The 13,304-nt window shown below is 41.0% G+C and overlaps 1 protein-coding gene across 1 annotated transcript; it reads right to left on the bottom strand.

The window, feature by feature from the left end:
- Positions 1-8,889: 8,889 nt before the first annotated feature.
- Positions 8,890-11,658, bottom strand: LOC117953439 (protein Fer3). Its single transcript, XM_034886449.1, has 2 exons — positions 10,701-11,658; positions 8,890-9,759 (listed from the first exon to the last, which is right to left on the bottom strand). Exons 1-2 carry the CDS (start codon positions 11,272-11,274, stop codon positions 9,722-9,724), a joined length of 612 nt encoding a protein of 203 aa, XP_034742340.1. The 5' UTR covers positions 11,275-11,658; the 3' UTR covers positions 8,890-9,721.
- Between the last annotated feature and the right edge of the window lie 1,646 nt (positions 11,659-13,304).

Here is a 13,304-nt window from a genome sequence, read left to right as displayed (position 1 = left end):
CATGCACAGCCTTCTGCCCCCTTCACATCAACCTCGTAAATAGAGACGACTGGTTGAGAGAGACAAGAAGTGAGGCCAAGAGGTGTTGAGGGATTCAGAGAAGAAGAAAAGAAGAATACAGAAGAAAACCGAGGAAACAGGCCAAATGTATGGCTGCGTGATGATTCCCTTAGTCTTTGATCTGACAGAGAGGGCTATGGACGTGTGAGGGAAGTTATGGAAGAGATGATTTGTTAGAGGCTGTGTTGAGTTGAATTCCACTGTCCATGTGCCTGCCAGGATCGCTTGCCTTTAACTTCAACCCCCAAAAACACTTGTGAGGCTCACCCCAAATGATCTTAGCGAGAGGATCAGAAACTATGGCCTGTGCGCAAGCATATGCATGCTTGTGTGTGTGTGTGTGTGTGTGTGTGTGTGTGTGGGGGGGGGCTGTAAACTCCTGTACAGTATACATTATCACCTGATTATTGAATGCACTGACTACATCTGTCTTTCCATACATGCACTTGCATGTGTGTGTGAGTTAGAGTGAGTGTGATTCAAAAAGTGAATCAAGATGAACCAAAGATGTTCAGCAAAGCAAAGGCCCGGCTGGTTCTCATTGCATACAACTGCAGGATTTCTGAGGTAGTATAAGCAATGAATTGTGTTTGAATGATGAACATGGAAGGTTCATACTTATTAGCTTTACACAGTGGCCAAATAAAAATAAAATGATACACGTTGATTAAAGCAAAAATAAGTTCAAGGGAAACACAAATGATTAAATACTACAAATCTCTGGTCTCTACAATCAAAAACACAACATCAAGTACTTAAGCTCAGCGTTTTCTTCTTTAGACCTTTTGTAGTCTATATAAACGACGTTTAATTTTCGGGATTCTTCCTGCGAGTTAGAACCGACAAACAAATTGAGTTAATCATAACAGGCATTTTATTCTCTATGTGCACATGTTCCACCAAAACAAGTTCCTTCCCAAGGCTTTTTTGCTGAGTCTCCGTACCTGCGTCCAACGCCTAGCGCCACCCAAGGTGATTGTGATTGGTGTACATTAATGCCAATAAATCAGAGCATTTTTCTCCTATCCAATAATGTTATGTGGACTAGCCAGACCCTTCTCTGCAGCGCTTGTGCCTTGTTTGTATCATAAAGGTTTGATACTTCTTAAAATTCATTTTGAAAAATGTCCTTTTTGCTTATTTTTTTTACCACAAAAACCCTGGTCCTAAGGAGTGGCTTGGTTCCCAGAGTCTGCAAAAACAAAAGCTTTGTCTGTTTTATTGCACAGTTCTACTCCAATAAGTTGTGAAAATATGACTCCCTCGTCGGTTCTGAATAAGAACTTGCACGTCAGCCTCGACAGCAGTTGGAATTCAAAAGAACAGTGGTGTCAGTCAGAACAGATTAAGCGTGTTTGTTCCCTGTTAACCCTTGGGTTGTCTTCACACTTTCTTTTGTTTTTTTACCCATTTTTGACATTTGACTTTTTCAACACATTATTTAACCACCTTACTACCCCTACCTTTACACTACTCTAATTCAGAAGAATTATACCTAATATTTGAGCTAATAAAGCAGAAATTATGAATTATTTTGACTAATAGTTAAGATCAGAGGAACGTATGTTGAGTTTGGTCAGGATGCTGATTTGAAACGTTTTCAATTTACACCCGAAATGTATGAAAGTGATTGTATTTGCAAAGAGCGTTGCATGGAATTTCTCCTTTTTTGTTGTGAAAGGTGTCAAATTTGACCCGAGGACAACAGGAGGGTTAAAACTAGTTATGTTATTGAAGTTCTTCTTCGACAATTGCACAAACCACAGTACAAAGGCTTTCATTATTTGCATAACGAAAGTGGCACTTACAGTTACGTTTTCAGTCACAGGCAGGGTTCCAGAGCCTGTATTTAGAGGGGCCTCTACAGTAAATGGAACAACAGGCAATATTGGTGAAAGGTACATATTGGGCAATAAAACTATAGGCACCTCCAGTCGTAGAGTCATTCTTCAGAAACTTTCAGTAACGCCAAGTGCCCATTCATTCACGTATCCACACTTCTCCTTTTTGCTGCCCCAGGGCTGATGACAAGGTGTTTCTGAAATCGCATTAGGGGCCCTTTCATAAAGGTTTCATTGGGGAGTGTGTAACAGCTTGAAGCATTTAGGCTTTGTTTAATACGATGCAGACTCACTGCTCGATGCTTTGTCTCCTGTGTGTAAAGGAGCCTGCGATGCCTGAGACCCCCACTGTCAGAGTTTGCTTTGATATCTGGAGGTGGAGGGGAAACAGGGCTGAATAACCCCCTTACACACCCCCTAAAAACCTGTATGCTCAATACCTGACCCTGCCCTGCTGCCCTGTAGAGTTATGGCCATCCAATGAACAAGCCAAGCTTTGAAGTGCAGCTCTCCGAGGCTTTACACCCTATGGGAGATGTGCGTGGAGAAAAGAAATCATGATATATACAGTACTGTGTTCGTTTCAGGCTCATGCTGCATTACGTAAGGTAGCCTGGTTCCAGAATACCAACTGTTCATCAAAAGCTGAACAATATGAATACACAAAAGAGTTATTTGGAACATATCAGTTGCACAAATGACAAAGTTGCCTTCGTCTAAAATTACTAAGTTTTTTCCTCATATGTAGACAGAGAGGGATCAAGTTGGGGTTCAGTGTGTAGCTCACGCACACTTTGAAATGTGGACAGGGGTAGTTGTATACATATACACGCAGTTTACAGTGTATACTGTATAAACATGTGGATTAGTTGTGGAGGCCACAGATTAGCATGTTGTTTTCACAACTTTTGTCCAAGAAGAACTCTCGGCACAAACCTTGAATTCAACGGACACTCAACTCAAATGCACTTCATTGACTTGACAGTGTTGCCAGAGCAATTATGTTTGAACAGATTTATATTCATAATGCATGTACTAGTTCCACAATCTGAACTTTAACCTGGCCAAACAAGAGGAAATGGGGGCAGGTCTTGTTGACAGGGCCGGAGTGAATTTTCAGAGCAAATCATGGAGAGACTCAGGTGCTGATGGGGCAGCCTCCTGCACAAATAATGTGGAGTAATTAGTGCTGCACTTGTGACCTGGGTGCCAAGGTACGCGTGAGGGTTGGCCCAGGATTGCAGTGCGATGTGTTAGCCAGGTGGCCCGGCTAGTCTGGGCTGCAGTGAGGTTACACTCAGCCCGGGCTGTTGGGAGGGGGCAGTGCAGGAAGGCTGGGCAAACAGAAGTAGTATTTGTTCTGCTGATTGGGTTAGGACAAGTAGGGTGAAGATCACTGGATGTCAACACGGGGGTGGCATTTACAGTCCACTGTCACCCGCTCAGTGTCACCTGTGTCACCAGCAACACCCTCAGCTCTGGACTGCTGGTTTATCCTGAAGGTACATGGCAAGGAATCCCCTCTGTGTGGCCCAAACTAGTGGAATAATTTCGGAAGTTACTCTCCGAGGGGTGTAAGGTTTCATTTCACTGCTGCTAACCCTGATAGCTCTCTTAGCTTACTCTGCGGACACCTCAGTGCCTGAAAAGCTGACACTGTTTATTTATCTCCACACAGTGTGTTTGCTCTGGCCACCAGGAGGGCCGCAGTTCTAATCCAAGGAGGACATTATTGAATGTTCCAGTGCTCATCTGAGAATGCTTCAAATGCGTGGCCCCCCCACTGTTCAGGGCCCATGAGAGCAGGCCCCCGGGACACAATGTAAAGACGACACCGCGTTTCTCCTTCACACACTCTGATCTGAGTTATTAGCTCTGAGGCTCAGAGCGCGGGTTTTGTGAAGAGGAGCAGCGATGAGAAAAACAGGTGAGCTATTTAACTAGAATTTCACAGCTATTAAAGTGCCAACACACTGGGTCACCATGGCGATGAGTGCAGGGTGCAAGGCTTAAGGGGAGTCAGCAATTTTATTTTTTGAGAGTGGTAGATGTTTGTTTTGCTTTAAAGTATTTTGGGTTTGCAGAATGCACTCACTTCATTTAGTTTTGACGAGGAAATGGAAAAATCTTCAGCAGAGGAAGAACAATTGCGGGAAAAAAACAACTACAGCTGAACACTGTTGCACCATGTGAAAATACCATACTTCTAACAAAAGGAAAACCAGCACAGCTTGTGGCTGTCAGTATTGAGACATTCCCTCTGCACAAAACAGTGCTTTGTGAAATACTGTAAAATATACTTTAATAAATCCAAGATGCAGCTGACATATTGACAATGGCAGTTTTTGGGAAAAGAGTCTTAAATTATACATTGGTGAGTTCTAAGAAGCCTGAAGTTGTCATCTCTTGTAGATTCAATGAATCAGGCTGGATGACACTGCAGCTGAATGCTGGACACGCAGCGAGATCACACCACCACATGGACATGCATTTTTACACTGTTGCTTTGGGGGACGATACGTGTCTTTCTCTCACTATTTGAGCACAGAGAGACACATGGTACCTGTGATATAGTGGCCACATTTTCTGCAGTCTGAGTGTCTTCCGTCAATCAAGTGTTATTTATGAGATACTTGTACTTTAAAGTTAAGATGCTGAGAACTTAGTGTGGCCTAAACTTAGGCCTTGAAGAAAACCTTCAGGGAATGTTTTCTTAAATACCTTTTTCGTGTAAAGTTTTTAGATTTGAACTTTCAACAGGGCTGTTTCAGATCTCTTCCATCCAGACCCCTACATTGTTCCAACAGGATGTGATGCACTAATTATATTTACAAGTACAAGGGCCAGACACCACAGATACACTAACATGATAAACACACCTGCCGGCTGACGGCAGCTCAGCCTCATAGTGTTTGTCAGTGTAAGAAGGCCGGATGTTAAATCAATAAACTACCTCAGTGCAAAAAAAAGAAGCCTGATGCAGTCCACAGACTATAAGAGTCTTACTCATTCTGGCCCCCAACATTTTCCATTTGGCTGACTCATATCTCATCCGAATGGTATTTAGAGCTGTTTTTGATGGGTCAAGATCTCACAGTGATGGCTAGAAATACTGCATGGGGTCAAGTCATATTGAATTTCTAACTATTTGGTTTGTTGTATACCTAATTAGATACATAAATGGCTAATTTTAAAGTTTGTCCATAAAAAACGTAGCTTTCAATGGAGCTTTCAACCACTCTCTTGATCTTCATTGGTGAATGGGGGTTGCTCAGTTGCCCTTTTTTTATAGTTCAGGAAAGTAGCCTATAATTAAAGAAATATTATATAATTGGTATTCCATTAATCATCTCTAAAAAGCAGAGGAAGGCTAACAATATGTCAGTAATACCCAACTACACTTGTGTAAATTTGAATTTTAGTTATGGGACATATTTAATTTGCATCTAATGCCTGATATGTCATTGTGTAAATTAATGCGGTGTATTTATTTCTCATATTTGAAATGTTATCCCTCAATGTTGAATGACAGATTATTGGTGTATGAGGCTGCTCCACTGCTCCAACCTTCACCATAATGCTAAAAGGATAATTTGGTACTTGTTTGTAGGGTTCAGATTAAAGATGCAGTGCTCCTTTTCAGCTTCTTTTCAGCTGTGACTTGTGCAGCCTGAATGTATATCAAATGCTACAGACAGAGCTTAACACACATCAGACCTTTTCAAGACAGTTAATGATGAAACAATTCAAAAGCTAAGATCTTAAAGCTATTGATTCTGACACAAAGCACCACAAATGAGGAAGTCCCTAAATAGATTTAGCCAACCAATACCACTAGGGGGACCTATAGGGGTCCCTGGGCATCAGAGGGCCACCAATTTCACCTGTAATTTATTACTGTTGTAAGATGAGACTTACTGAAATGGGGACATTTCATCTGAAGAATGTAAGATGATATTTATTTTGAGAATATTTAGTTAACAGATGACCTTTTTTAGGTATACTGAAACAAGTCAAATATTTTCATCAATTGTAGCTTCATAGTGTATTCTGTTCCTTGACTTAACAACGGAGCCGTCTGACATGTTGTACCCTGCCTGCATTCAGTAACACTTAAGTTGGCGGGAGATATGATAATGAAATGATCAAGCATGTTTTGTTATGAGTCTTAAGTTGTTCTGCGCTGGAAGAAGTGTCATTAAAAAGTGGACCAAGTCACACAGTTGAACCTGTCTCCGTGCTCTTACTCTATCCACGTCCCGAAATTACATGTCATGACGATGAGTTAATAGTTAAGGCTAACAATCACAGGCGTTACACTGTTAACAATTTTGTTAAAGGTCTCCAGTCATATGCTACAATTCAGCTCTGGATTACATTTAATTTTTTTTAATTTAAATCGTGTTCTTCTGCACAACCTGTTTCATTCTCATAAGAAACAGGTTGTGCAGAACATCATTATTTAATAAAAACTGATTGAGATTATTTATACACTCCAGGGTCTCTTGTGTGCCTTAACATCAAACAGGTGTACAGTATGTGGAAGGTGTCACGCAACATCTGTTACACCTGTAAAAGCAGTGACTCACCAACATGTGAACACACACAAACACAGACAATGGAACAGGTTTTCTCCCCAAGAATCTTGTAAAATTTAATTTGGTAGCACTTTTGCTGAGCAATAATACATCTTTGATATTTATTTTTTGCATCTCATTACTTTGGTCTCTAGAATAACTATGAACCCATTTGTATTCACCGACCATGACTAAAACTTACAAGCCAGAAATTGCTCAGCTATACATCACCCATAAGCTTTGTCAGCTAGACATGGCGTACACCTTATAACTGGGTTGTTCTTAATTGTTTCCTAAGGGCTCCATTAGTGGCAGTAAAAGTACACGTGTAGAAGAACAATGGGGATGTTGTTGACTCCCCTTTGCCTGTTTTACACATGTGACCTGCATGCTCGGAGCGTATCTGTTGAGTGCTGAGAGAAAAGCTCAGGCTATGAGAAACTACACTGCTGGAAAAAAAAATATTTAGTGTGACCATATTTACATGCTTTACATGCTGCTTCATGTAGACTGAAATTAACACTAATAGTCAATTTTGAGCAATGTGGTTGTGATGCAAAAATAGCATGTGTTAGCAAAAATAGCACGATTATATGCTGTTCATGTATTGGAACAGTGCGTACAACTCTTCTGTTTCACCGACACATCCGATTGATATTTTGGGTTCACATGATTTCCTATGGATTTTTAGATATTGCAATATCAATCTCAAAACATATTGAAAGAATTGCCATGACATTTTGTACATAAAGTCATGGTTTCCAAAGGGTGCATCCTTATGACTTTGGTGACACCTGTAGTACCACAGGAGATTGATATGTGAGTGAAATGTCTCAACAATTGTTTTTGCATGTACCGTATACATTGTCATTAAATTTAAAAGAGACATTGTGTGTCCCCTTGCAAAGAATTGTATCAACTTTGATGATCCCTTGAATTGTCATTTAGCGCAATTATCCGGTCAAAACTCAAATGTGTCCAACAATTTGGTTTATACCAAATACCTGCAAAACTATTAACACTCCTAATCAATCTGATCTGTACTTTGTGTTTAGGGCTAATTTTAGCATGCTATCATGCTAAGCTAAGATGGTTAACAGGGCAAACATCATACCTGCAAAACATCAGCATGTTAGCTCTGTCATATTAGCACACTGACCATAGCATTTAACTCAAAGGGAGAGTTCATTCTCCTGCTAATTGGTACTAAGTACAACTAATAGTTTGAGTTTGTTTGACACTGTTAGCTAACGCTAGAGCTTAAGCAAGGAAGACGCCATTATTCTTACATCTCTGGCTGTCACAACCCTCTTGTCCATGAGTACACTTCCTTCTGCGCGGTAATGCGGTTGGCGGGTGAAGTTCAGTAGAAAGAAAATATTTCCTCCACAAAACTGCTCATGTCTGCGGATTATCTTGGGTACCCGGCTCCTGATTTCTTGAAAAAGACAGCTGTTGAGGTTTTCAAATGTATTTTTTGGTGCTTAGAGCACCAGAAGCCGAGTGCCATCTAGTTCCGTTATTTTGGAGAGAAAGCAGACATATCTATAGCCAATAACACCAACACTACATAACTCACACCAAAACAAAATACTGGCAGATTAATAAATAGCACTACAGGTAAGAGGAAAAATATGTATTTTCAAGCTCCCTTTAAAGTACAGCCACAAAGAACTGCTATGGCTATTTACATGTATTCTACTGTTTTGTCTTGTTAGCCAGACAGCACTAAAGTAACTGGTTGAAATAGTTAAAATACCAAAAATGTAGCGTAATTGTACTCTAAGTTGATTCTTCTCATGTTACAATTACAGGGATTCAGAGTATTATCTGCAGCAGTTTCCTCGCTCTCAGACCCTAAGTTGAAAACAAATCGCATGTCCTACTTTTTACTGTACTGACACCCCACAATAGCATTATAGCTCCATTATGACGCCAGTTGCAGTTGTGTGTTTTATTTTTGTAATGCATTCCGTGTCCCTAGCTGATGACATACAGAAATATATCGTTTAAACCAAACTGCTAGAAGTTTTTATTTCTGAACTTTTACCTTAAAATCCTTTTTCCTGTTTCTCAACGTGACTTTGAGGGCTGGCTCGACTTGTACCAGCTGTCTATCCGTCATGCTGTCAGGCACAGCAGTAGCGTGAAGCTGGGAATAAAGCTCACTCTGAGGAACGACACCTGTAACACTAACCCAGGTCAGCGCGCCACCTGGACTCACTGTCCTGACGTGTTGACTACATTTATGGGTTGTGTCCAATAAGAAATTGGTTAACTTAGTCCTCTGGTATGAATAGAAATATTCATCCAAATCTAACTGTAACTGGTTGAGTCATCCATAAAGCTAATTTGAAAAGTAACCAGAGACAGTAAGAGAGTGCCTATTGTAACAGATTAAAGATCTCAATACAAAAAAAGTTATACCACTAAATATTTAGGGATAGGATATTTTTTATGATCCTGAGTAGAGATCATTGGTAACAAATACATAACACTGTCACAGAAATTAACTTTACCGTGGCGATCCATTACATTTTCACATCAGCAGCGTCAAACAAATCACAAAAAACACATTGGTGATATTTGCGTTACAGAACAATAAATAATCACAGTTTGTTGAAATACATGTCACCAAAAAGAATATTGTCATAAATAGGCCATAACTAAAAATAAATAAATACATAAATAATACAAAAGATGATAGAGGTTGCACATGAAACAAGCCGTACTGCAAACAGCACCTGACATGCTAAAACATATTAGGCTAATCTGCTTCTCACGCCCATTGTCTCATTTACATGATCAAGGCTCTTTTTTAACACATCAACTTGCCGACTAATGAGCAAGAGTCCAGAAAACACTTCAGCGCTACATGCAGAAGTATGAGCCCTTAGCAAGGCCATTCAGTCTCATGCCAGTGTGCCCCTCTCTCTCTCTGACAAGTGCCATCCATTTAGGCAAACAATGCCAACCCTCTTTCCCTCCCCAACCCCAGAAACAATGTCTCTCAATTACCAGTCGACAATAAATTAGAATATTAAAAGCCCCAGAGGACGAAGGAGTGGGTGAAGTTGAGAAAGCCTGAGGTGTGTGACCCGATGAGAAGTCTGCAGATGTCGATCGGTCGGCTCTGTCATGCAAGCCGCCTGTCTTTGACATGTAGAGAGAGACTGAGGAGAGGGAGGAACAACCCTGAACCTCCGCCCTGCTGCCATCTCCAGGGTGCCCCATGTTCCTCAGCTAATCCCACTTTATCCAAGAGAGGCGGGCTGTCAGATCTGGGAAAGGGAACACGGGGGCAGAAGGAGACAAAAACAGGACAAACACATTAGTTTTGATACATTTTAATGACTGTTTAACAAGTCTTAGGGATAAAGAATGGGGGACACACTTACTCCTGAAAAGCCCCATAAAGAGGCTCCAGAGTATATTCCCACAGAATGAGTTAAGTGCATGGAGGCAGCAATAATACAGTTAATTGTGTTTCGGTAAACTGAGGCTCATTTAAGAGCAAATGCTCAGGGAAAACACACCTGGGGAGAAAAGTGTGCAAAAAAACACATCTCAAGCTCCTTAAAATGACATGTTCTTTATTTCAGTGCACTGGGATTGCTGGGAATAACAATTCTTTCTGTCAATTGAAAAAGCATTCGATTCTAATTCACTATTAAAGTCCTCAACAAATACGCAGTCTAAAAATGGATAACTGTGTGTTCATGGGGTGAAGGTAGACTTGATCTTTATGTGAATATGTCCTTATCCTGATATGGTGTTGAGACGTGTTTGGCTAGTCAGTAAAAGCTTAATTGAAACATTCAGGTGTTTTAGTGTGTTCATGAAATGACTTCTTTTCATGTAGATGTGGATGAAATGGAAAATAAAAATATAAATAAATGTAAATAATGAACATGAAATATGTTAATTACGTGTTGTTATGAGAGGTTGGATCTCTAATACTGTGAAAATGTATCAAACAATGCCCAAACATTTAGCCCGAAACCTGTATTAGTTTTAGTCAGGATGATAAGTGATGACAGCCTACTATAATTAGACATACTCTAGGCCTACTTTATTGATCTTGATATTCATTGATGTAATGTCTCTGTCAACACGTTTTAATTGGCTGAAGTTATAACTCTGATCTCATCTGCAATTAAAGCCTCAATCATTAGTTAAGGTCTAATGTCTTACTATGGCCCAATGAGGGTGATCATCTCACCGCTTGTGTTCCAGATGGCGTTGGTCTGATTCTTGTAGCCATTCTTCATGCACTCGTCTACATAGGATTTGGGGTCGCAGCCCGACATAAGGATCTCTCTCAGCAGGTCGATGTAGGCTATGGCCAGCCTCAGAGTGTCTATCTTGGACAGCCGCTTCTCGTAGGGAAACGTCGGCACATGGCAGCGCAGCTCCTCGAAGGCGGAATTGATGCTCAGCATCCTCTTCCTCTCCCGGATGTTGGCGGCATGTCGCTGCACCTTGTAGGGCTGATTTGGCACCAGCCGCCGTGCCCTGAGCTGGGCCACCTCCAGGGGGTCGTCCATGGACGAGCTCTCCCCTTCAGCGCAGACATCCCCCCCTGGAGACTGCACGTCGAGGTCGGTAAGGGTCAGCTGTGCGTCCGGGAACTGACTCCCGAATGAGGACCAGGGCGAGAGCTGGCCGCTGGCTGTGCTGTAATCCAGCAGGAAGCTGTCCAGCTGGCTCTGAAACTGGAAGTTTTGGTCCATTTGTCCCCAAAGGGCAAAATCCGTAGTGGCATCCTGGTCAAAGTCAAAAACCATGTCCTCCATATTTAAATGGAAAAATGAAATTGTTTAGTTTCTTTTCCACTCTCTGAAGGTTGCGGGGCTTTTCGTTCATGAACTGGTAACGGCCTACCTGCATGTGGCTGACTCTGTGCTGTGTGACAGCCCCATGGGCACATCTCCTGGATTAAATACTTCCAGGGCATCCACGTTACTCGGCGGGTTGCTCCGGCCAATTCTAAAGACTGAAAGGGAGCTCTTAAGAACACTTTACCCCTCCTTGTGCATCGTTCATTGCTTTAAAAACGAATTACAAAGAAATCAGTTGATCTCCAAACGACAAAAAGCGGGGAAAACACGTGTCCAATTATAAACTTCCCCTGAAGTAGTCCCGCTAATATTGACAAAACACTCCGAATTTAGCAATCATTGGAGGGGTTGTGCCTATGGCGCAGCAGGCATGCAAACTCGAATGGGCCTCTGAATGGGACTGTTTAATCCATTAAAGCTCAGCTGACAACAAACACTACTGTCAGAAACACATGAACGCGCTTTGTTAACACAAAATGCAACTGGATTTAAATGGCAAATGAGCATTTTTCTGATGTTCTGCGTTTGGGTTTATTTTGGTCTAGACATATTTTTACGCACTGAAGTCAGATACGAAACAGACATGCAGGACGTAAAAAAATTCCAGCAGTATCACCACAACTCGTCCCACAAAATTTGGGTCTAGTAACCACATTAATACACTCCTAATTTGCAAATGATATGACGGACTAAATGGCCAACCGTGGAGAGGACACACGCTGTAATTACGCTGTGGTTAATCAAAAAAGCGAGTTCTTTCTTCGAGGTTGGATGGAGGGCAGCTTGGGACTTTAATTCAACAAGGCTGTATGTTTGCAACCCGTGGTTTGGATTCGACCAAGTCCTTCAGTTTGCTAATTCAGAGGGAATCTGTTTGTTGCAGTAAACACAGGACGCATGACGCATGAGGCCTTTGGCTGCAGAAAGAGGTTTTATCAGGAGGAAGCATTTCTCCACTATAATCCAGACCACTACCACTGAGACAGGGGATGCCAGGGACTTAGTGGCAGTGTCAAACATTGTAGCCTCACGTGTGACAGACAGTTCAGTGATCATAAAGTCTTTAGAAAGGTTGCTCTGTGCTCTTGTTAGACATTGGATGTACACTTTATTTTTCTTATTTCCAGGTAACACTTTATAAACCTAAACCTGTAAAGATGTTGATTAGTTACCAGGGACCTATGCTATGAACCATTAGTTTATGAGTAACTGCTAGTCAAATGTGTAGAGTAGCTCATTATTAGTTAATGATGAGTTAAGTGAGGAACAAATCAGAAACGACCTGATGAATCATTGAATAATTCCTTGTGGATGTTTTTATAGTTTAATAGGTAATGATAAGTAATAGAACAGCACATAGAAACAAAGGGTAGGCTACGTAATTATAATATAATGGTAAAGTAATGGGGGACACTTTATTTTTATGTTTCACTTAATTGGGGGCAAACAAGAACAGTAACTAATGTTTAATTGAGCGCTCGTTTTGTTCGCTCAGTAGCTGTTCAGAGTTAATTGGAACTGAAGAAAGAGGTTCACAGAGCTTCATGAATTAACCCTTGTGTTGTGTTCAAGTTCTTGTTACACAGCCAAAGTTCCCGGGTCCGGAGGACCGACTTTTAAATCAATACAGACATAACAATGTATGTCTGTAATGTATACTTAATAGATGTTTACTTTAGCTCAACTATCAATGATATGCATCAGTTATGGTTCAGATTAGCGATTTACCCCTGTGAGATCACATTTATGATCAGATAATCATTTTCGATTTTTTCGTGAGAAAATAAGGATATTCAATTATAAAAATAAAATAGAGAGAAGGTCTTTGACCATGATTGGTGCTTATTTATCAATTAGCCAAGGTGATTAAAATGCTACAATTTTGTAATTTTGGGGGAGAATAGCAGGTGCAGAAAGACGACATAACAACTATATTTGAACACACCCGGGTCCAGTAGACCCGAAGACCTCATGTGTAATAGTTC

The sequence above is a fragment of the Etheostoma cragini genome, chromosome 11 (genome assembly GCF_013103735.1).
Source record: "Etheostoma cragini isolate CJK2018 chromosome 11, CSU_Ecrag_1.0, whole genome shotgun sequence".
Lineage (NCBI taxonomy): Eukaryota > Metazoa > Chordata > Actinopteri > Perciformes > Percidae > Etheostoma > Etheostoma cragini.
Note: the sequence above shows the minus strand (reverse complement) of the source record. Positions and strands in the feature narration are given on the sequence as shown.